Source organism: Desmodus rotundus, chromosome 10 (genome assembly GCF_022682495.2).
Source record: "Desmodus rotundus isolate HL8 chromosome 10, HLdesRot8A.1, whole genome shotgun sequence".
Lineage (NCBI taxonomy): Eukaryota > Metazoa > Chordata > Mammalia > Chiroptera > Phyllostomidae > Desmodus > Desmodus rotundus.
The window spans coordinates 27,333,423-27,356,068 of NC_071396.1; the positions used below are offsets into that span (position 1 = coordinate 27,333,423).

Here is a 22,646-nt window from a genome sequence, read left to right on the forward strand (position 1 = left end):
ATTTACAAAATGCATCCATCTGTCCTCATAATAAATAACCTGCTTTTCTCACATAAAAAGTTGGGGGACTTAAGACCTTTATTTTCAACCTAAGCAAAGAAAGGAAACATCATCACGAAGAGTAATGATAAATAAAAAAGATCTGAGGATTTAAAAAAACCTCTCAGCTAGGTAGACAGTAGGCTTTGTGCTTTCACGAGCCCATTTCATTTCAGGAACCGCCAGCGCAGGTTGTGAGCAGGCCGCCTGACAGAGGGTGCCGCGGAGCTGTGCTGCCACAGGAGAGCAGCACGGAGAGGGCTGCAGAGCACAGTGGCTCGCTTGTTCCCACCCTGGTTCCCTCTCAGGTGTCCCAGCTGACATTAGGTACTCAGAGCGCGCCGACAGGTCTCATATGCACAGCCCCCACCCCCGGGGGCACTGACGCAAGAACCAGGGTAGTGGTGCTGCCGAGGGTTGGGGGAGCAGACACCGCCGGTGGGTGTCACAGCACCTGTGCCTGCAGCAGCAGCTGTGTGTTTGGGACAAGGGGACGGTGGCTCTGAGCATGCAGCATGCACCGTCAGAGCACCGGTACCCACGGCCAGGCAGGGGGCAAAGGAGGCCATGCGGGGGCAAAACACAACAAAAACCAAGCCGACAAAGAGATGTGAAGAACAAAATAAAAACAGACATTCTCAATCTTCCCTAGCAACCAAACGTATTAGTATTGTACTAACCTCAGTCAGTACAATAAAAGTAAAACCAAAAGGCTCATTCAACAGTCAACTTTGAGAAACCTATTACCCACCCCCAAATGAACAGACCGTTCCCACAAAAGACTGCTCTCAAACCACAAGGAGTGACAGCAGAAATTGGGCATTTTAAATCTGGCCATCTGGACGTATGTGAGCTAAAAGTTTAAAGCCAAAAGGATGTACTGCTTTGTCCAGCATTTCCTGGTTATGTTGTGAGAACGTTAACAGGTGCTGAGTGAAGAAATAAATCCCACAGGTAAGGATGTGGGGAAGCGCCTGTAAGCTGCATCCCTCTGGAGCACGTTCGGGAGACCGTGCTCCCAGCAAGGGCGGCAGTGGCAGGCCCCACCTCTGCCTGCAGCACCTCCTCTCCTCCAGGCAAGCCCTGAATTTTATGGGCCGAGGATAGCATTTTGGGAACACTCATCTCTAGTGCAGGTGACTCCCCTCCTCAGAGGAGGAACCTGAAGCCAGGTTCAAAGTCACTCCTCAGGAAGAGAGGGGCCGAGCCTGAACTCTACCCTGCTCCTTCTATTATAGTTTAAGAATTCTCTTAAGGGAACAGCACTGAGGTGATCATTCAGTAGCTGGGAAAATTTCTGATTATCTTGCTATCAAAAAAAACGTCCATAACCCCCGCATACAAATTATAAAAACCTCCCTAATCAGAAAACAGAGTAGCCCACAGATCTCTGACCAGTTGTATGATTTAACCCAGAGGTTTACACAGTACTAGGAAACCTCTCACCTTTCCCTCAGAGACCCACACGAGCTGGTTCTGTTGCTGCTGAATCGCCTCCTTCAGTGCGCCGTACCACCCGTCATTCATCGAGTTTAAGTTGATGGTAGCTGAAAACAAACGAACAATATCGCTTTACAGTTCGCACGCTGCCCAGAGTCCGACTTCGCTGAGCCCTGCTAGGGCTCCGTCGCCAGTGCTGGGCGACACAGAAGACGGTGTTCCAGGACACAAAACTCTCAAATTGCTATCTGGCACAAAACATGTGCTTTCAATCCAGGCCAAGGACATGTGAGTTTTAGGACTGGGGCAGCACAACGTTGGCGCCTACAGATTGTCGCCCAGATGCTTAGGCTGAAAGAAGGCCTTTAAAATACTCACTTGTAAAAAGATGGTGGTTATTTTTACGCAGTTTATGAGACCGCTCATATAATTTCCTGGCGCTTTTCCGAGACTCTGGACATAACCTCATTCTCATTGTTTTCACACCTTGCTTAGAATCGGGGTTAAGGAACACCACAATTGGGTACCACTGGGCGTAATTCAGACGATCAACTGCATTTGGTGTTACATCTAATAGCGCGTGTTTGTCCTGGAGACAGAAGAAGAAGGAAGGATGTAAGACACAGTCAATGAAGAATCATCATAGGACCCGTCATGGCCTAAACTGTACTCCCACGTAACAGGCCTCCAAGCGTGCTCCAGGGTCTCAGGACCACGCGTCGGACGTTTGTGGTCAGGGGGTAATTTAGTTGCAATTTCTGGCCCGACTTAGAAAAAACAAACACCCTGGAACTAGCTCACTTTTAAGATAGCCCTGGGGCAATCTGTGTTTGAGTAGATCAGTGATTTTCAAGCTTTATCTTCTCATGGCACAAACTAAGTACTAACATTCTGCGGTGCACCAAAAATTGTATTTTTTGCTGATCTGACAAAAAGTAAGTATAATTTTGATTCATTCACATCAGAGAGCTACTGCTGTCATTTTTTACATGACAATCTGAGGGAAGAGGTCAGTGCCCCTGGCTAGTTAGGTGTCCTGTGCTTAAAACTTCTCATGCCATACAGGGTGAAAAATTGCTGGGTTAGACTGAGCATACATGTAACAATTTAATGTTCCTGATGTTATCTACAGAGTAAAAACAGATTCCCTACTTAGTGCAACGTGAACTGTACTAATGCAGTATGAACACAGTCTATTAAAATATCTGAATACTTTTTTGCATGTGGTAATCAAAAAATCACCTTTTGATGCATGTACTACTATTCCCTTGAAAGTGGTTATTAACGGCTTTTGGTATGGCATACCAGTGACAATTTTAGAAAAAAACTACTTTCCACTTTCAAATTAACCAAACCTCACCCCACTAAAAAACACAACCTTCACAGGTCATCGTGAAGCGGGTCAGTGCTGAGTAACTTACCTGGTCTATGATCTGCTTGATTGTATGAAGGCGAATGATGCCCGAGCTGCGTTGGTCCGTTCCAGCATCACGTGGCTCACTCTCTGTTCACGAGGTCAGACAAAGACAGACACCCAGTTCCCACTGGTGAGGTCAGAGTTCCTCTGCCACGGGGCTCTACCGATGTGCGGGCTACATAACACTCAGGGGGGTGGGACCTGTGCACTATGGCCTGTTCTGCGGCAGTCCTGGCCCCCACCTGCCTTTTGTTCCCATGGGGACAACAGAAATGCCCCCAAATGGCCAAATGTCCCCAGTGGGGTGGAAATGCCCTGAATGAGAGCCCCTGGGTTAAGAGTGATGCTTCCCGACGACACCTGGGATTAGGAGAAGGCAGGTGAGGCACTTGACTTGGGCGCAAAATTTAATGGGGGTCCCCCAAGATCTCAGTAATCATGGAATATTTGGATACAGTATTAACATTCCATAATAAATATATCACAATTTCAAAGAGAATCAGGAAATGGAACTTGAATGAAAATTATTTAAGACTGTCGCTTGGCTAAGAGAGATCGTCAACTATGGCAATTCTGAATTAAAAATGAGATTAAAAAATAGATTTATAATACAATATTGAGCTTGCTTTCATTAAAATCAGGAAAATAAAATTATATTGTTTCATATAAATAAAATATTTAGACTTACAATAGTGAGTTTTAATATGAACATTATTTATGTTTTACAAAAATTTTCAATCTACTTAGCTGTTCTAGAAAACGAAATCAACCATTAGAAAAATGCAACTTTTTCTCTTTTGCCTAGGGCTCTAATATGGCTTGGCACAACTCTGCTTCCAAGCCTTTTCCACACTGTGGACACATGAGGAAACACCAGCGTTTGTACGGCAGACTGAGATGAACTGAGAAAACCCCTCCTGGCCGCAGCCCCCAGTCCCTGCAGGCTGAGACCAACACCTGGGCAGGTCTGTATCCCATCGGCAACAATGCTACTGTGGACTGGCTGGGCAGGCCCAGGTTAGGGCAAACAGGGGAGCAGAGAAGGCCACTCATGGTTTCATGCTGGCACCTGTCCCTCCCTGCCGGTACATCACACACCCCCTTGGAACTTGGGCTGATGCGGAACCAAGCATCTCAGGGGTCCAATTTACATGAAGTTCTTCACTATAAAGGCATAGTGTTGTTTGCGACTCCGGTGACAAGGAAGGCAGAAAGGAAAATCAGATCCAACAAAGGCAGCCATTTGGAAGGACAGAGGTCACCCTGCGGGGTGAGGGGTGTGATTCCAGGCAAGGAGACTAGGAGACCAAGGTCCACAGGCAAGGGGGGTGGGGCCTCCTATCTGGTGCACACACGAGAATACAGGAGAGAGATCAGATGGGAGTCTGGGTTGGAGAAAATCTATGAATTCCTAAAGTCAAGGACTCTCCTTAGATCCAAAGGGGATAAATGTAATTTAAGCTATCTGAATCCCTTTTCTAAGAGCCTGGCTGAGGAATAAAACCAATTAAACCAATCAATTTATCCTTAAGAGGGAGCTCAGTAAGTCTTCACACTTGCTTTCCCTAAGTGTAAAAGCCGTGTAAAAGCCACGCGTTTGGTCATGGGCGAGGTTGCCACCTACTTTAGGCAAAATGTCGTCTACAAACCATGACCAGAAAAGACTCTTCCAAAAGAGAGGAACTGAGTGGGGAATGAGGAAGAAACATTTTCTAACTTGCTCAGATTTTACCATTATTTGTCTGCCAATCTTTTGAGTTTCAGAAAATCAACACCCTCATTCAACTTTACCAGCAACCAAACGAAAAGGAGTCTGACAAGGCCACGTTCTGATTCTCTGAACTAGCACTCACACAGTGTGAAACAGCGCCGGTAGGAGCAGGCCCGCCCCTCTGGGGCACAGTGACAGCCATGCACAGCAGTAGCCAGAAAACATGTGTGTCCTATGGTTCATCCCTTCCTACCCTTGGGAATTTTGTCAAGAAAATCATTATAAATATGGCAAAAGCTATCCTTTAGAAGTTTATCCTTTGGAAAACAAGGCAAAGTATACCAAGCAAGTAAAATACGGGCAGCTTTCTACATCCTTTGTAATAATATAAATTTAAAACAAACTATACAAACAACAGAAGGCTGATCACACCGTAACTTAATTACAGTATAATAAAATATTATTAAGAAGGAAAACAGGGTATAAACTTTTCAAAACAGTATATATAAAACTTCAAAAAACACGTTTATGAAGGGTGGGAGGGATGGAAGAAAATACAATAGGGTAAAATTTAGGGTGATGATTTATGTCAAAATAAATCTTTTAACTTCTCCAAATATAGAGTAATACTATAATTAGAAAATAAAGTTTAGGCTTTTACATGTAACTTATGCAATATAAGTTACATATAAGTTTTTACATATAATTTATATAAGCCAAAGTGGTCCTAAGGAAGTCTGCATACTTAAACCACCGTAATAGCCACACTATGAGAAACTATGAAAGAATGCGCAGGCAAAAGCAATTAGAGCACTACACCCTCAAATGTTCACACTTCTCACTTACTATAATGTCTGCAATTAACAACTGATAGCATGAATCATGCTTTTATTACCCTTTTTAAATATCTGAATATTTCTGTTAGCTTAATGGCCGCAAGCACTGGGCTGGGGCCAGAAGGGCTGGGTTCAAAGCCGAGTCCTGTGGCTCGCGGGCCGGGGTTGCCAGGGAAGGCTAGACTGGAGAGGCGGGTGGTGGTCCCCACCGTACCACCCTAGGGCTCGGGCTGCTCCACCTCAGCAGGAGTACTCACCCCGTGGTGATTCTGTCAGGGTTAAATGGCATCGGCAGCTGTCTTATAAAGCCCAGAGCTTCAGAAATAGCCACTCTTTATAATTAAAGGCAATTGGGCAAACAAGGGATCACTCAGTCATTCAGGTTTCCCCCCAAGTTCAATAAATGGAGTAAACTGCAGTTTCTCTTACATAAAGTCCTACTTCCCTTAAGTGAATGGATCAGACACATCCTTCCGAGGAGTAACTGGCAAAGAACACCTCCCCCTCACCGTCAGTCAGTGCTGAGGCTACTCACTCGCAATCTGGTAAATGTCTGGTTCCTCTCTGGCCAGCTTTTCTCTGGCCACGTCAGCTATGGGTCCGAAGATGGTCACAGGCCTCAGAAACCCAGCTGGGGAGAAATCCAAATGAGACACAGTTTACACCTTTTCTTTCTTAAGCACACTGACATTACAGGGTATTAGGTTAGTCTGCAGAAGACAAACAACCTTCTCGAAGAACAACTCTCTCATAGGCTGGAAACTTCGTCTGAACCGGCTGAGCTGACAGATCCTCTCTGCTTTTCCGGAGGTTTCTCTTGGAGCTGCGAAGACCTCGGAATCTCCAGAAGTCAGCGCGGTCTCCCCCCGCGGTTTTTGGAAGAGTGTACTGCACACTGGCTAACTGCTCAGCTCTGGACGGGAGGATATAAAAAGAAAATACAGGTACTGTAAGGGCATGAAGTGGAAAAAGACCCAGAAAGAACGAGATGTCCAAATTCTGGACAGAATCTCCCATGCGGTTTACATCTTAACGATGAAAATACAATAGAGGAGTTTGAAAAACCAAGTCAATTACACATGTGATGAATACAATGAAAACCAATTCTTTACAGTACCCCACTTCCCAGTGGGACTGAAATCTTCTGTCATGGTTCTGAGAAGTGTATCAACGTCCGTACCTGTTCTTGTTGGGGATGATGCCTCGTTCTACCTCCTTGTGGTTTTTGCCAATTCGAATTGCCAGCCAGGAGCCCAGTTTCCCATTGTACAAAGTATCCACGACACGGAACACCTCTCCTTTGTTAAAACTAAGTCCATAGGGAGACTCCTTCTCATATTCAAAGTGGGTTCTAATGTAGAAAGAATCTCCTACGTCTGATTCTACGATGCGACGATAAACTAAAGAGAGTCCAGAGAAAAACATCATCAATAGCTGGTGGGTAAGAAATCACCCTGAAGAGGATATGTGACGTGAAGAAGCCATTGGGAATGTTAACCACCACAGACACCACAGCGCCCAGCACACGCGGACCAGCTGAGCACTGCGGTGAGTGTTCTGCCTCAAGTCCGTCACCGTGACCTCAGGGAATAAACTCTTAAGACCGCTGCTTTGCACGTGACAAGTGACAAAGACCTACAACCTGTCCAAAGCCACACATGCTTTCTATTTGAACCACCTTATTTAAAGGCACAGATATTCCATTTTCTAAACGAGCTGCCCTCCGATGAGGGCAATTCTGTCTGCCCCCAAAGGGGGCGTGTGTTTCTAGATCGTTGTAAATGTGGGTGCTGGGAGGAGAATGTGGGTGCTACTGGCATCTACTGGGTAGAGCGCAGGGGTCCTTCTAAACATCCTGTGATGCACAGAACAGCCCCACAATAACGAACTGTTTCACCCAAAGCGTCAATACCGGGAGGGTGAAGAACCCTGTTCTGAATGAACAGTGCTCAACCACAGAGAGGATCCAGCATTCTCTTGAATTAATGCTACCAAGTATCAGAGAGGAAGGCCTAGAAAACACCAGCACAAATATCAGAAGCTGCCCACACACACCGCTGTGTGGGTCTGATGGCTGATACACAGATGGGATTCTCCCGTGCCTGTACTGGGTTGGACAGCGCCCTACTTCCATCGCAAAGCCACAGCGGCCGGGAGGCCCGCTGCTGTGCTAGTAAGCACTGCCAGGTTGGGAGTCCCTAGGGACTTACAGTACGTAAGCTCACTGTGAGATGAGCAAAGTCATCTGTCCCTCAACTCTGACTAACTTATTTAGAAGAATTGAAATTAAAACCCCTACTTTAGTCCCCACATTTCTACAGGCTCATTTCCTCCCCATCCTGGCAGTCGCTCACCGTCCTTCTTCTTCTGAGCCAGTATGGTCACCTCCTCTCCCTTCGGAAGGTCAAGCAGGAAGAGGACGGCCTCCTCTCTGATGATGTTTGTGAAGTCAACATTGTTGACCTGTTGAAACACATTTCACAAATTACCAAAATACTTATCCCCACAGGAAACAAACTCTCAGAGTTTACCTAACTTAAAACTAGCACAACTTCAAGGGGGAAAAATGTATTTTACTTTGGAGAAAAGAACACACTGTAATTTAGAACAAGTAGAAACCAAGGAAACAAAACAGTGAAGGTGTAAATGCATTTCAAGAGTAGTCACCGTGCATCCTGACATTAAAAGATTGCCCGCTGCAAACTCTAACCCATTTAGACCAAGGACAACTTCTAATTCCAAATATTTGTTATCACTGGGAAATCTCTGGCTTTAACATTTAAAATTCCAAGTAGTGCAAATGTGCAAAGAATCTTACATATCTGTTATCACTGGGAAATCTCTGGCTTTCAAATTTAAAAGTTCCGAGTTGTGTACATGTGGAAGAACCCTACTTTGCTAGGCTCTACAGAAGCAATGAAAAGGGATGGAGATGGAGGGAACTAGCGGTGCACCGCGGCTCCTCTGGAAGAGCACCTGTTGTGGGACAGAAAGAGTGCCAAGCGCACAGCCACTTGTACCAGAAGCTCCAAAGGACCCACATGGACTTGTCCACATGTTATTGGCGACTGTGTGCAGAACTGCAGGTACATGTGGCTGCTTTTCACCTTTTGGAAGTTTCCCACATTTAGGAAAAAGTCAACATGCACTGCTTTTATGATCCCAAATAAAAATAGACTATTAAGAACTATTTTAAAAATGATGCATGCCTGATTCCCTCAAGTGTAGAAGAATCATCAAAGAAGGCAGGAAAAGAATTTGAAAGGTTAGAGGAGGACCAGAACAGCAGAGTCAGGGAATCCAAGAAAGAAAGCACTTCAAGGAGGGTAACTTAAGACTTTCAAACGTGGCGAAGATATAAGGACAGTGAGGGCTACAGCTGACATTAGGTCTCTGGTGGCTTATCCAAGTCCAGGTTCAGTGGCATTCAGGGTGGAAGCCAAGCTATTCAACGGTGTGATAGCACTGGCTGAAAAGAAAGCAGGGGAGGGACTGAACAAGTTCAAGAGCCAAAGGAGAGACAAAAGCCAGTGAAGCAGAGACGAAGAGCCAGCAGAGGGAGAGAGAAACCCGCCCATGCAAGACTGTGGGCCGGGAGACCGCATCCAGGCCATGGGCAGGAGGGAGCCTGCGGGCAGCAAGTCGCCAGAAGAGAAGGGCAATGACAATGTGAAGGTGAGAAGTAGAGCAAATGCAGAAACTCACACCTGACAGATCTGACCTTCTGATTAAAATGGCTCACCTACCAAGAGTTTGGCTATTTTAAAGAGAGGAGAGATAGATAAAGATGTTTGCGTGTTACTGGCCATACTGCTATGAAAAAGGAAGAAAGAAGACAGACCCCACTGGTAGGCTGCGTCTCAACAGGGCTCTCCTGATGCGTGGCCGACCCACGCAAAAACAGATCAACGGCCTGTGCAGAGCCACACGCGCTGATCTGTTTGTGAAGTGTCAGAGCCCAGGCAGCCACGCACGCCTGAAGGCAACCCCACCTCCTGCACCTGAGGCGTCAGCAGTCACACAGGGCCCCCGAGGGCTGTGTGCACGGCGGCGAAGACCATGCCCAGGGAGGGGAAGCAACACCTGACGCTGGCCTACTGGTAAGTGCTGGCTCAGGGCAGCCCTGTCAGCCTCAGTGCTCGAATGAACTAGAAAAGGTGTGTATCACAGGGCTCCAGGACTTTCTTAGTTTTGTAGGTCCTGTACCACCAATGACTAAAATGAGACCAAAGCGTCACACTGTGCAGTAGCACATAACACAGCAATCGTAAGAGCAAACGTGGGGACAGGAAGCGACAGGTCCAGCATGTCCAAGACCTGATGGGTTCCTAATCTGAACATGTAAGCGGTACAAGAGACTGCGATGCAGGTCACACTCTACTTATTGTCATAGGTTTGCTGTGTGATGCCCGTCCCTGCAGACGGAAGTGCTTGAGACCCGGTTAAGTTAGTGTACGGACATACCCTGAGAATTTGATCCCCCTCTTCTAAGCCTTCTTTGGCTGCAGGGCTATCTTCTAGAACGCCAGCTACAAATATTCCGACATCATTTCCACCAGCCAGCCGCAAACCCACACTATCTCCTTTTCTGAATTTTACCAATTTCATGCTGGGCCTGTTGAAACAAATATCTCATTTGAAACAGTTAAGAGAGGCTTGAGGAGTTCTAGCCAACGGCTGCAATGAAAACAATATTCAAACTGGAATAAAGGGCTGTCACCTCTGAGCTTTCCCACACACCACTGATTTGCTGGATACAATGGAGTTTAGTGTTACAATTCCAAATCAGATTTAATAGCATTTTCTTTTATTTTCTGATTAACAAAGTAAATTTCAAAATATCCAGGTTTGATACGCAAGCACTGCTTTACATACTAATTTCTAAAATTATTTTTTTTGTTTTTTGTTTGTTTGTAGTTTCTAAGATTACTTCATAAAAACAATGTTTGCCAATGTTTCCCAATACAGGGTACGTTCCCAATGGCTAAAACAACTCCCATTCTTTAACGATCCCAATTCATAACATATCATCTCTACTGAGAAGCTGAGCAGTATTGCTTTATACAGATAGAAACTGAAGCATGAGCTACTGCAAATGTCCCCAACACCAGGGAGTGGGAGCCAGGCTCCAAGTACTGTGACCTCTACAGCCAACGGACAGGGGAGAGGAGACTTCACAGCTGGTGGACGCTCTTGGCTGGCCACAAACATCACGCACTCTGCAGCCCTTAGGATTTGCAGTGAACTCCTGGTCATCGCTCAGCGTTTCTGGGTTAGCCCCATGTTCAATCTCTGTCCCTTTGTTGCTAGAGACAATGGGAAGGAAGTGATGCATGCACAGCCCTCTAATGCATGCGGGGTCAAAGGCCTACGACACTGCTACAGCCCAGCACTGAAGGACGCCTTAGAAGGACGGCTGGGCAGAAGCAGGTCACAATTACAAATCCTCCCAAGGGTAATTAATTACGAACTACAAACATAACTACAAATTACCCTCCTAGGTTCTGTAACTGTCCCACATTCTTCTGCCTTTTTTGACATGAAGTATAGAAAAAGTCCCTTTCCTCTTTGTTCAATAAGTAACAATGAGCTAATTATTAGAAACTAACAAAATCTAACTTAAAATAACCCCACACAAATGAAATGAAACAAATGAATGAGCTGAGGAAAAAGAAGTTTAGTCCTTGAAGCCCCCGAAGACCACCTCAGCTCAGAACTGAGAAGGCACTCACGTGGCCTCGCATGGCCGGACACAACCTGAGTGGCTGTGGGTGTGACGCGGTTGCGCACGGCTGGGGCTGGTGGCACCTTGTGTTATCGTGAAGGGTGTGGGGCCCTTGGCTGTGAGGCTGTCCTCCTTTTCCCATGAGCCAAGAGCTCACCATAACAGACTCATCTTCCTTATGGCCCAGGCCCCGGGAAGTTCTCTTCTAACACGCACCCATCTGCCGTGCCTCACAAAGCAAAAAGGCACATTGCTGTCTGCCTCCTCCCGCACAATTTGGCCATAAAAACCACTGTTCGAGGACTGCTTTAGGCTCAGCCTCACAGTGTTGGGTCAGCTCCCTTTTACCAGAGAGGCAACAGAAAATTAATTTGATAATCAAGATGGCTTGAATCTGGTTATACAATTTACATCTCTATCCCATCGACCACAAAATATAAAGTAATAAAAGGTGCAGAACATAGAACACCTAGAGATGCTAACTAATCTGGAACAGACTCTCGAACAGCTGTGCATTTGCTCCCAGGAAGCATCTGACAGTGCCTGGAAACATTCTGGCTCCCACGACCGGGGGGTGGTGGGCGCCACCATCAGTTAGTGGCCAGGGATGCTACGGGACAGGCTGAATAAACAGTTACCTGGACAAAACGTGAATAAGGGAAATGGAGAAGCACTAGAGTTTTTCTTTTGTTCTTGCTTTTAATGCGAGGGCATTGGAAAGCTTGTGAAAAATCTGATGTCTAAAGAGACAACAATTTTTCAGTTTTTTCATTCAGGATCTAAAAACTAGGCAGGAGATGGTGGCAAGAAAAAAGTAAACATCCAGACAGTATCCTTGTTGTTCTTTAGCTTCTGATCCTAGCATATAAATAAATTTTTAAACCTCCTATCTTGGTATTAATGGTATACAGTATTTTTAAAAGTAAACGAACACGGTTTGCAACTGAACTCTCACTTTAAATAACACTTAACACTGGAGAGAGAAGACAGCATGAGTTTAAAATCGCATTACCGAAGAATCCCGTCCTCGTGAGTTGAATTCGGCAGGACACCATCAGATGGACTGACAGGTAAATCCACATCGGGCTGTCCAACCTGAGCATACACGGGCTTTGGTTCTAACAGAAAGGAAATTTAAATTGTGTAGAAATCATTTATTACAAAATGAAATAATAATGTAAGAACCAATGAAGTAAACAAAAATATCTACAAAACATGTGTGTTCAGAGAACCTGATAAGGAACACATACTATATGTGTCAGTGTTCGGTTTGGCTGTCAATTCTAGTGTCTTTATAACAAGTACGTGTGTTACACAGTCACCTGTGCCCTCCGCAAAAACAGCTGTTCTGAAAAATGTATTCTTTTTCTAAGACATATTTTCTTTATTTATTTTTAGAAAAAAGGGACGGGAGAGAGGGAGGAGAAACATCAGCGTGTGGTTTCCTCTCGCGCGCCCCCTACTGGGGACCTGGCCCACAACCCAGGCCTGTGCTCTGACTGGGAATTGAACCGGTGACCCTTTGGTTTTCAGGCCGGCGCTCACTCTGCTGAGCCACACCAGCCAGGGCTGAAAAATGTATTCTTGAGAAGAACAACAGAAGAAGAATGCGTGGGAACCTACATTTCTGTTAAGGCTGTCAAAGCAGACTTCTTTCTTCCCTGTTGTGAAGTTTATTTTTAAATACCCATATTCCTGACACTGAACAAGCAGATCAGAAAGGCTGGAGAAAGGGAACAGACAGTAGAACCAAAATCTCCAGGCCTTTTAAGCAATCAGATCTCGAAACCTTGCAGACTCTTATATCCAATCTCACACACAGCGCCACAAGGCATACTTTATACAGTGTTTATGACACTTTCAGTAAGCAAATAACTTAATTTTTTTTTCTGAAACCATGAGTAATTTCTACCTCGAAAAAACAAGTCCTTGTCTACTGACCCACGCCAACCTTCCACCCACAAAGAAAATGCCGAAAGTCCAATATATAAAAGAATTCAAATCCTGGCAGCAGTTGTAATAATAATGTAATAGTAATATTAGTACTAGCAGCACCTTTTACATCTCCCGTAAATCCCACGAATACTTTAGTCTGAGTGCCAATGTCTCTGGACTCAGTATCTCGCGGGCTCACCTGGAAGAGTAGGTGCTTGCTTCTCATTTCTTTCAATGACAGCTTCCTCCACTGCCTTAGGCGTGTGGTCATCTGTATGCTTGACAGGAGTCGAGACAGTCCCGGGTTTAGAAGCTCGCTCCTCCTCTCTGCTCCGGAGACTGTACATTCCGAAAATGAAAAAATCGTAAGCTTGAAGATGGGTGTGAAAACCATTTGTAGAACTTTAGAGAAAATGACAGGGGACTTGCTGTAACAGTTCAACACCGTATCACAGACAAGTCATTAAAACTCAAGCAGCGCTGCCAGAGAAAGAGAAAAGTAGGTCAACGTGACAGAGAGAGAACGGAGCAGCCCACCCAGACCAGCAGTTCCCGGTACTGGCAGCCTGACACTGTCGGAGCGAACGCGCTGCCTTTCACAGCCTTGGGGCAGCGGTCCACCAGCGTGCGAAATTAGCTCTCTGCGCCCACCAGTGACAAAAATATAAATTCACTTCAGATGGGATAAAGTCCTCAACATCAGGTAATTTTTAAAGTCTATATCATTGAAAGTGAAGAACTTTAAAAGACTCAACGCACAGAAGCCGTGATATATCATCAAAGGCGACTACGTGAAAAGTTAAAATGCATGCAAATAATTGGTAAAGATATAAGTATTGGATTAAACCAAATGAAATGAGGTTTTTAGTTCAAACAGCTGAATATCAGCAATTGCATATCGTTTGATCTGACAACATGTAAGAATTTGGTATTTAAAAAACACAACAATCTGTAAGTCGGTTTGAAAGACATGACGGATGGGAAAGATGCGTAAGTACTAGGAAGAGGCAATTCACCGAAGTGGGCTCGCAAACAGACAATACACACGCTCAGACGCTCAGTAGCAGCTGGGCAGATGCAGGTTAAAATCACTAGGAGTCATCTTGTCACCCGAGAGCTTTCCCGTAACTGTAGGGAAACGCATGGAGAAGCAGAACTCACAGGAGGATGGTAAAAGCAAGTGTAAATACGTGTGACTATGTGAGGGTAAACTGGCAGCTACTTATCAAAACAAGACGTGCAAACATGCAACAACCTGTAACTAATTCCACTTCTAGGTTTATCCTAGAGAAATGTAAGTATTTCTAAAACACTTATAGAAATAGTTACATGGATATCAATTCTATTAGCAACAAACAAAACAATTAAAACTACAATACATCTCCATCAACAGCACCCCCCCAAATATAAAATTTGAGCTGAGGAAATCCAAATACATTTTAAAAAGGGGCCAACAAATATACCTCAAATAAAAATATAAATCAAACCCTGGCTAGTGTGGCTCAGTGGATGGAGCGCAGGCCTGCAAACCAAAGGGCCGCTGGTTCCATTCCCAGTCAGGGTACATGCCTGTGTTGAGGGCCAGGTCAGGTCCCCAGTAGGGGGCGCGAGAGAGGCAACCACACACTGATGTTTCTCTTCCTCTCTTCCCCTCTAAAAATAAATAAAATCTTTTAAAAAATATTAATGAAGATCTACAATTTAAAAAGGTATCAGGTATGGAAGGTTTCTCAGCCAAGACCTCCCAACCTCTGAAAAACAAAGTAATTCCTATTCCTCCTATTATCGTTGACCACAGGAAAATAGAGAAAAGCCTCTGCTTCAATTTTAAACACTCTGTATTACGGGAAATTCCAAACACACAGGGCCACATGGAACAGTGTCACAAGAACTCATGTGCCCGTCTTTAAAATTGTCAATGTTCTGCTGATCAGCAGCTGTCTGAAGCTAACAGAGCCCTCACTCCTGACCCCGACGATGGCAGCACAACAGGGAAACCAGGTGTTCTAAACTAGGGACGGGGAGAGCACTCAGCACAGCGTAGCCAAACCAATACAGCAGCGATTAAAAACTTATTGCACCATGACCACAGCAGGCTTATTTCAAAACTTCGTGGCTCCTTCAACACTAGGAATCTCTCACAAAATGTATTATTACATCCTAATAGTAAAGAAAAAATGGTAGTGTCAGTAAAACAGGCACGTGAAAATTTTAAGTCATTCCTAATGAAAAACATAAATAAAGCAAGCAGGCAATACAAATGATTATGAGACCATTTTCCAAAACCAAGCGCCAGCACCACGTGGAAGAGTGAAATGCTGGGTGTGTTCACACTGAGGTTGGCACCAGCACGCAAGGCCTGCCCGCAGCACGGCCATCTACCATCACAGTGAAGACTCGGATGCTGCGATCAAGAGATAACGGGCCTGAGGTATTGGGGAAAATGTAGCGAGTATAGAAGAATACTAGAAAATTACTTGAATTAAGAGAGTATTACTTAATTTTTAAAAATCAACAGATTTTTTCTCAGTATCCTCAGATAAAAGTGAAAAAATATGCCAGCAACAATAGCATTAAAAACAGTAAAACTCCTAGAGAAAATTTGTACAATCTTATATTGGGGGAGTTTGCCCTAAATAAGCAAGATAAAAATTGAGAAGTCATAAAAGAAAAACAAAAATATTTCACTAGATTCAATGTAACTGCACGAAAGATAGTGTGAGGACATATTTGCAACATGCTCAGAAAAAGAGCTACTACTAACTGAACAAACAGAAAAACCAGTGACAGAAATAAACCACGCAACACACTAGGGAGGGGAGCCAATGGCCTGTGATCCCATGGGAAGGCGCTCAGCATTGTGAGTAGTTGGGAAACTCAATTTAAGTACGGAGATGATGCTATGCACAGACTGGTAAACAAGGAATTCTGAGAAACAAGTGACCTGCAGTTACAAGTAATTGGAAGAGTGATCCAGTACAGTACTATCCAGGAAAATGTTACAGTTAACACCAACACCCTCTCTGATGACTTCAGAAAAATTTTAAAAGGGTCTGTATATAAATTCATGGACAAGGATGATTATGCCAACATTGTCTACATGGGCAAAGACCTAAAAATGGCCTTTCTAAATTTTGAGATGTTTCTCACCAAAAGAATAAGCAGGAAGACAATCAACCCACATTGCTAAGTGAAATAACTAGCTGGGAAATGATGGGCAGAGCCTGACCTTTTTAATTATGAAAACACACACACACACACACACACACACTCTACACAGGATGCTGAATGTTTGGATGAGGATGAAGAAAAGCTTAACTCAAGAGCGGTGGGAACTGGCGATCTGACCTATTTTAATAAGCACACGTTGCTTTTGTAATTGAACCTCAGATCTGCAACATTAAAGTAAATTACGAGAGTGTGCATGCAGAGACATGCAAGGGCTCCAGGACAGCTTGTGAAGCAGCACAACTACAGAGCACACCATGCGACACCCCTGAAGTATGGAAGCACCCCCCCCAGAGTCAGGCTGACACACGTGCACACTCACGCGCCCACGTACAACCCCTACACCGATACAATCAGGCGGGCAACAGCGGCTCGCCCTGCGCGGAGAAGCGGACGGAACAGCAGCCCAGCGGACCTTTAGATTTATCTCTACTTTTCTAGATTTTCTTCTACTTTTGTAAGAGACTACTTACACGTTACTGACAAAGATCAAAACAATTTAAATATTTGAAGAGTAAAATATAACAATGTTGACTTTAGTAGTATTTTTAAATGGAACTGTCTCACTTTTAACAAATAATTTGGTTCTATTCGAGCACATTGTTAGCAATCTCTTACCAGGAAAAAGTGCCATCTCGGCCAACCCCCAGAGAGGGCAAAACACAAGCACTTTTTGTAGTTCCTACTTTCAAATCCATTTACCTGCTCTGGGGGCACGCTCCAATTTTAAATCGCATTTACTAAACGAGCTGCATGGAAGTAAAAGTTTTTTAGGAAAAAACTCTAAAAGCTAAGATATTTTCCAGTTCAAATCAGAATGTACAACTTTTAAATGATACAAGGTCAAAAGTTTTAGCCACTGCTTACATAACAAGCTCACGTACAGTTAGTCTAAGAATAATTAAGTACAATTAAGCTTTACCCCCAAACCTGTCTGGGCACCTCAAAACATAAAGGGCAGGATAAAATGGTAAATTCTCCCTGCAGTCTCTGCGTTAAAAAATGCAAATGGTATTTATACATATGAACATTCTGAAGTGGATGAGATTAAAGAATTATATAATTTTAACAGTTCAAAAAATCTCTGCTGCTCTGCAACAAGGAGACTAAACTATTTGCTTATAAAGACCCAAAAACATTTATTTCAATTTTTTTTCTTACCTGCAATTAAAAAAAAACTCTAGAAATTCAAAACATGACAACCAAATGTCGAGAATGAAGAGTCAGTTACAAAGTTTAGTCTGACCGCCCCCCCATGATGACCGGGGCGTCACTGGTGGGGTGACGCGGCTCTGACCCACACACCACAAAACCCCTGCCAGCGCCTTTACCTCCAACTCATTTTCATACCATACTGCCTCTCACCACATCATGCAATTATTGTGACTTAGCACTTCAGGTGATGGAAGGCATAGCATTCTATTAAAGTTTTGCATCCCATTAGTACTTGAAACATCAATGCTATTTGGTGCATTTCTGTTATCTACCAAGAGATGGAGGCATCGGCAGTAAGACAGGCAGGCCCAGAGCCGCGCTATTAGCAGAATCACGAAGCGCGTCCCTGATGTAATCTTAAATATTCCAGGATCCCTGTCAACCCTTCGTGTTCTTCACACAGGCACAAGGGGCTCTGAAACAACGCTGAATAAAACACAAAACAAACATCAAGGTGCACAGAAAATCCGTATAATCGTTCTTTCCACATACACTGTTTACTTTAAACACAAAATTATTTTAACATTCCAGACTAGGGCTCGGCAACTCCACCCGCTGCTGCAACCTCTTTGCTATGTCCTGCAGGATGGGCTCCAATAAAACTTTATTTGCAGAACCCGGCAGCGGGCTGGAGGCGCACCGCAGGCTGAGGCTGGCCAGCAACAGCGAGGGCGTGGTGCTCCGCGGGTTGTAAGGACACACGAACTCCTGTGTTTTTCTCGGACCTTTGTCCACGTAACTGTTGCTCTGTAAAAACATCACACAGAGCAACACAAGTAGGTCCTGACAACAATGGGACGCTTTGTAGACTTTTGTCCCTGAGGGTTAAATGGCAGTTAGCCTTTACTTTCCTCCTTTCTCTACACCAGAAGGTCAGAGGCTTGAAAAGCCAGCAGTTTCAATCCTGGCACCAATATCCCTGCTCAACTGCACCACCCTGGACCCCACCACTGCATCACAGCCCAAGCTCACCTGTCAACAGGAGATCTCACAAGTATGAAGTGCTGCCGGATGTGAAAGGACACTCCTCCCCCTTGTGATAATAGCAAACTAACACCTGGGTCGGGCATGGCAACAACTCATTTAATTCTCGCAATGCTGTGGGGCTCAGCCACGTGTGCTTCCCAGCCAAGGGGAAGAGGAAAGCACAGCCCAGTTTCAAGGCCACGCAAGCAGCCGTGGCAGGCTGGGGCTCCAACTGGCCCGTCCAGCTCTGACGCCTGAGGACATCGCCACATTCCACTGCCTGACAATGTGAAGGTGTTGTCCTCCGCAGAGACCCACAGTCTGAAAATACACAGAAACCTAGAAATTTTACCAAGCCAGACCTCTTCACACTCTAAACTGACCTTTTCTCACACAGGGCCAGTCATTTTGTATCGCTTCTATAAAAAGGGAATTTAACCAACATTTATAAAACAAAGTCACCCGTACAAACAAAATAACAGAAAGTAAAAATCCGTGTGACGGTCCTGCAGCGTTTTTACACCAGGATTTCCCTGTCACCAATGCAGGGCATCCTGTTAATGAAAATGTCAGCCGTGCGGATGTGGACTTCCACGTGAACTTGCGGAGAAGCATGACCTTAAAACAACCGGCACTAGTGCACATCTTGTCTACAGGCCGCTGACTGTACTTTCAGGACTTAAGTCCCCAACGTGAAGATGTGGGAAGAATACGGAGACTACTGGTCTTCGGGGGAGGCAGCACTATCATTTCTTCAGCACATGCCACGTGTATGAAGCACAAGTTCACAACTGGGAGCGCACGGAAGAGGATGACACCAGAAACTTTAAAAAATAGGCTCTCAGATGAACTGAGAATGGGGCCCAGGATTCTGTTTTTTATTAGAAAATTGCGTATCACTAGTGTTACCCCTGAGAATACTTGAGGTTCCCAAGAGAAGCAAAACATCCTACTATAATATGAAAAAAGTTATTTTTAAAAACCTCTTCACCTTTTAAGTTGACGTTACAGATGCCAACTGTTTAGGAAATCTAAATGAAAAGGAAATGTCGAGATCAAAAAGAACTTTCTAAGATTTAGAATTTGCTTCCAATAAAAACAAGTGGCCAAATTTCTGATGAATCTATCTATCTTTCTTTCTTTTTTACAAGAAACTCCTGTCCAAACTGCTTGAAGCCAGCGTGGCTCCCAGGGGAGAGAAGAGAAACGTGCAGGACTGGGGCTGCCACCCGAGTCACCAAGGGCACCGGTCACACCTCTGGGTCTGTGCTGTGGCAGCAAGAGCTGGAGAGCTGACTCAGAGCCCTGCAGCAGTCCATAATAATCATGTCTATGATAAAGCACTTTCACATGTAACGCACTGTACTTTGAAAGAAAATCATTAAAACCTGAAAATGAAAATCAGAGTTAATGTGATCTGTGAATCTAAAATTTGAAATGTAGAGAACACCAGCTTCACGCACACCTAAGCACAGCAGTGTACAACCACCGTGCCACTACGTTCCTGGCGATCTTAAAGGTACACAAGGTGCCTCTGCTTCCTCCCTGCCCCGCTCCCTTGCCTCCTCGCCCTGCAGTCTGGTCCTTGGCCTTCTTTCCACCTTGTTTCTCCCAGCACGGTGAGTGACGTGAGTGACGTGGCCTGACCTGACACCTCTGTGCAGGTAAGTCCCCCCCTACCAGCTCTAGTCCTACACTGGTCAGCGCTGCACTCAAATTTCCAAGTGTCCCCAAAAGATCTCCCTGTGGACTGCTGTCAAACCGTATGTCAGTGGGTGGCCCATGAAGCCCCAGGGGTGCCCAGAAATCATGTATAAAATGCTACATGCATGTATGCATGTGCATTTTTCTGGAGATAAGGGTCACCACTCTCTTCGGACTCTAAAAAGTGTGTGTGGCCCCAAAGACAACATTGGCTCCGGTAAGCCATGTGCAGCTAACCCAGCAGACCCGTTGGCATGAATGCCGGTGCATCTTTAAAGGGAAAACAACATCCAGCTTCATTGGTCTAGTAAAGGACCCCCACTATGGTGCACTTTCCCGAGCAGTTAAGCATGGACGCTCGCTGGCCTCTTGCGATGCACTGGGTTGGCAAACTGCAGCTACAGGCCACCTTGTTATAAGTACAGCTTTACTAGAACACGGCCATGCCTATTCATTTCCATATTGTCTCCGGTTACTTCTGTGCTACAATGACAGAGCTGAGTAGCGACGAGAGAGTGTACGAGAGAGTGTACGGTTCACGTGCCTAAAACATTTACTATTTGGCCCTCTCAGGAAAAACTTGACCTCTTTTTCTAGATAAGAAATACCTAAACTGATAAAAAAAAAAAAAAAAGACGTAATCTTCAAAAGAAAATAATCAGAAGAAAACCTACCCTTCCAGTTTTATTGGTGAGCAAGACAAGAAACGCGCGCCGAGCCCGCGAAACTACCACTGCGCGCGCCGAGCGCACAATTACCTGCCGGCGCCAGGCTGCTGTGGAGAGTGTCTGGAGTGGTCAGAAGGCTCGGACCGCTGGTCAGGGGACCGTGACCGGCTGTGGCGGGGGGGCCTGTCATGTGACCGACCAGAATGATCTGATGCCAGCGACTGAATTTCTGAAATGTCTAATAAAATAAAATAAGAGAGTACCATTTATTTTCCCATGAGATGACTGTAATAAAATATTCTGTAAGGCATTACTCCAATGACAGTGGAGATGAGCGACTAAATGTAACTTCATGTAAAATGGCTGATTTAAGCAGTAACTTCACCCACCACTGATCAATGCTGCTGTGCTGTCCACAGGAGGACATCTACTTCACGCGCTGTCGTGACAACACGGACGGACCTTGAAGCATTCGTTAAGGGAACCAGGTCCGAAAAAGACAAATCCTGTCCGACCGCCCTTACATGCAGACTCTTAAAAACCAACCCCACAGAACACACGGAGAAGAGACGAGATTTGTGGTCACCAGAGCTGGGGGCGGCAGGAGGGAGGAATGAAGGACAGTGGTCAGAAGCCTCTATAAACCTCTAGTTAGAAGGTAACTAACTACGAGGGGGGTCCCTGTATGACGCTGACGACAGATAACCCCACCGAACGACATACAGCAAGTTCTCAGAGAGCAGCTCCAAGCGTTCTCTGAACAAGGAGAAGCCTTTTTGCCTTTTCTTTTTATTGTATGTAAAGGATGATGGATGTTAACATAGTGTGGGAATCATGTCTCAATATATGCAAGTCACATCATCATGCCATATACCTTAAACTGACTGCATGATGTGTGTTCGTGATTTGTCAATGAAACTGGAAAAAGTCAAATTAACCATATACATGTTTGTAATTCTTGGATTTTGGGGGCAGCTTGCATGCAGAAAACCATTTCACTCCAGCTCGTCCAACCTTCCGGCACTGTAAGGAAAGGGTCCCTTTCAGAGCACCCCCTGCCCAGGAACGGCACTCACCATCTCTCTCGGAGGCGTTGGCAGAGTGGACGCTGTCGGACAGGTCAGGGACGTTCAGCAGGGTGGCCCGCTCGTCTCTCTGAACCACCATTTTTAACTTGCCCTTCGACCTTTCTATCAGCGTCTTCGCGTCGGTCAAGGACATGTTCTCGGTCACGGTTCCGTTTATCTGCAGCAGAAAAGAAAGGAACTGCAGGCTGACAGTGCGTGACACAGGCACAGGCGGTAACTGAGTCTATCATGAAGAGGGACGGCTATCCCACTCCCCGGCTCACTATAAAACACAAGCATTCTCTTCGCCCTTTTCTATGCTGTCAAAGTCTTCCTCCGTCCTGAAATCATCAAATCTTCACTACACTTTCTCTGTCAGAAAACCCAAACTAGCATCCCCCAGCCCCTCCCCAAAAGCCCGTCACTTTCGATTAGTTAAAATTAACAAAGTAAACATTTCAATAGTATGTAGAGCAGCTGTCAGAGCCACTTACTGTATAAGAAACACACCTACAAAGCAGCCCCTACCAGTGACTGACAGAAATCTGCAGCGATTAATTCTCTCCGGACGACTCTGTGCCACAAGGAAAGGCATCAGTGGTGACAGAGAAAACGGGGCTGTGGCAAGTTACTCAGCCCCCAAAACTGGTTTTCAGTTCTTTTTGGAAAATCGCTTCCAATGTGAGCAGAAGCTC

The 22,646-nt window shown here is 45.1% G+C and overlaps 1 protein-coding gene across 6 annotated transcripts in view; it reads right to left on the reverse strand.

The window, feature by feature from the left end:
- Window positions 1-22,646, reverse strand: part of TJP1 (tight junction protein 1) — a 169,502-nt gene that overhangs the window by 19,788 nt on the left and 127,068 nt on the right. For all 6 annotated transcript variants that reach the window (XM_053912796.2, XM_053912794.2, XM_053912793.2 and 3 more), the window contains 12 exons: window positions 21,961-22,129; window positions 20,975-21,122; window positions 13,303-13,442; window positions 12,181-12,286; window positions 9,908-10,058; window positions 7,798-7,906; window positions 6,624-6,843; window positions 6,172-6,356; window positions 5,979-6,074; window positions 2,901-2,983; window positions 1,858-2,068; window positions 1,486-1,586 (listed from right to left, as the gene is read on the reverse strand). In XM_053912796.2, coding sequence (XP_053768771.1) covers window positions 1,486-1,586; window positions 1,858-2,068; window positions 2,901-2,983; window positions 5,979-6,074; window positions 6,172-6,356; window positions 6,624-6,843; window positions 7,798-7,906; window positions 9,908-10,058; window positions 12,181-12,286; window positions 13,303-13,442; window positions 20,975-21,122; window positions 21,961-22,129 — 1,719 coding nt within the window. The remainder of the gene's footprint in view (window positions 1-1,485; window positions 1,587-1,857; window positions 2,069-2,900; window positions 2,984-5,978; window positions 6,075-6,171; window positions 6,357-6,623; window positions 6,844-7,797; window positions 7,907-9,907; window positions 10,059-12,180; window positions 12,287-13,302; window positions 13,443-20,974; window positions 21,123-21,960; window positions 22,130-22,646) is intronic.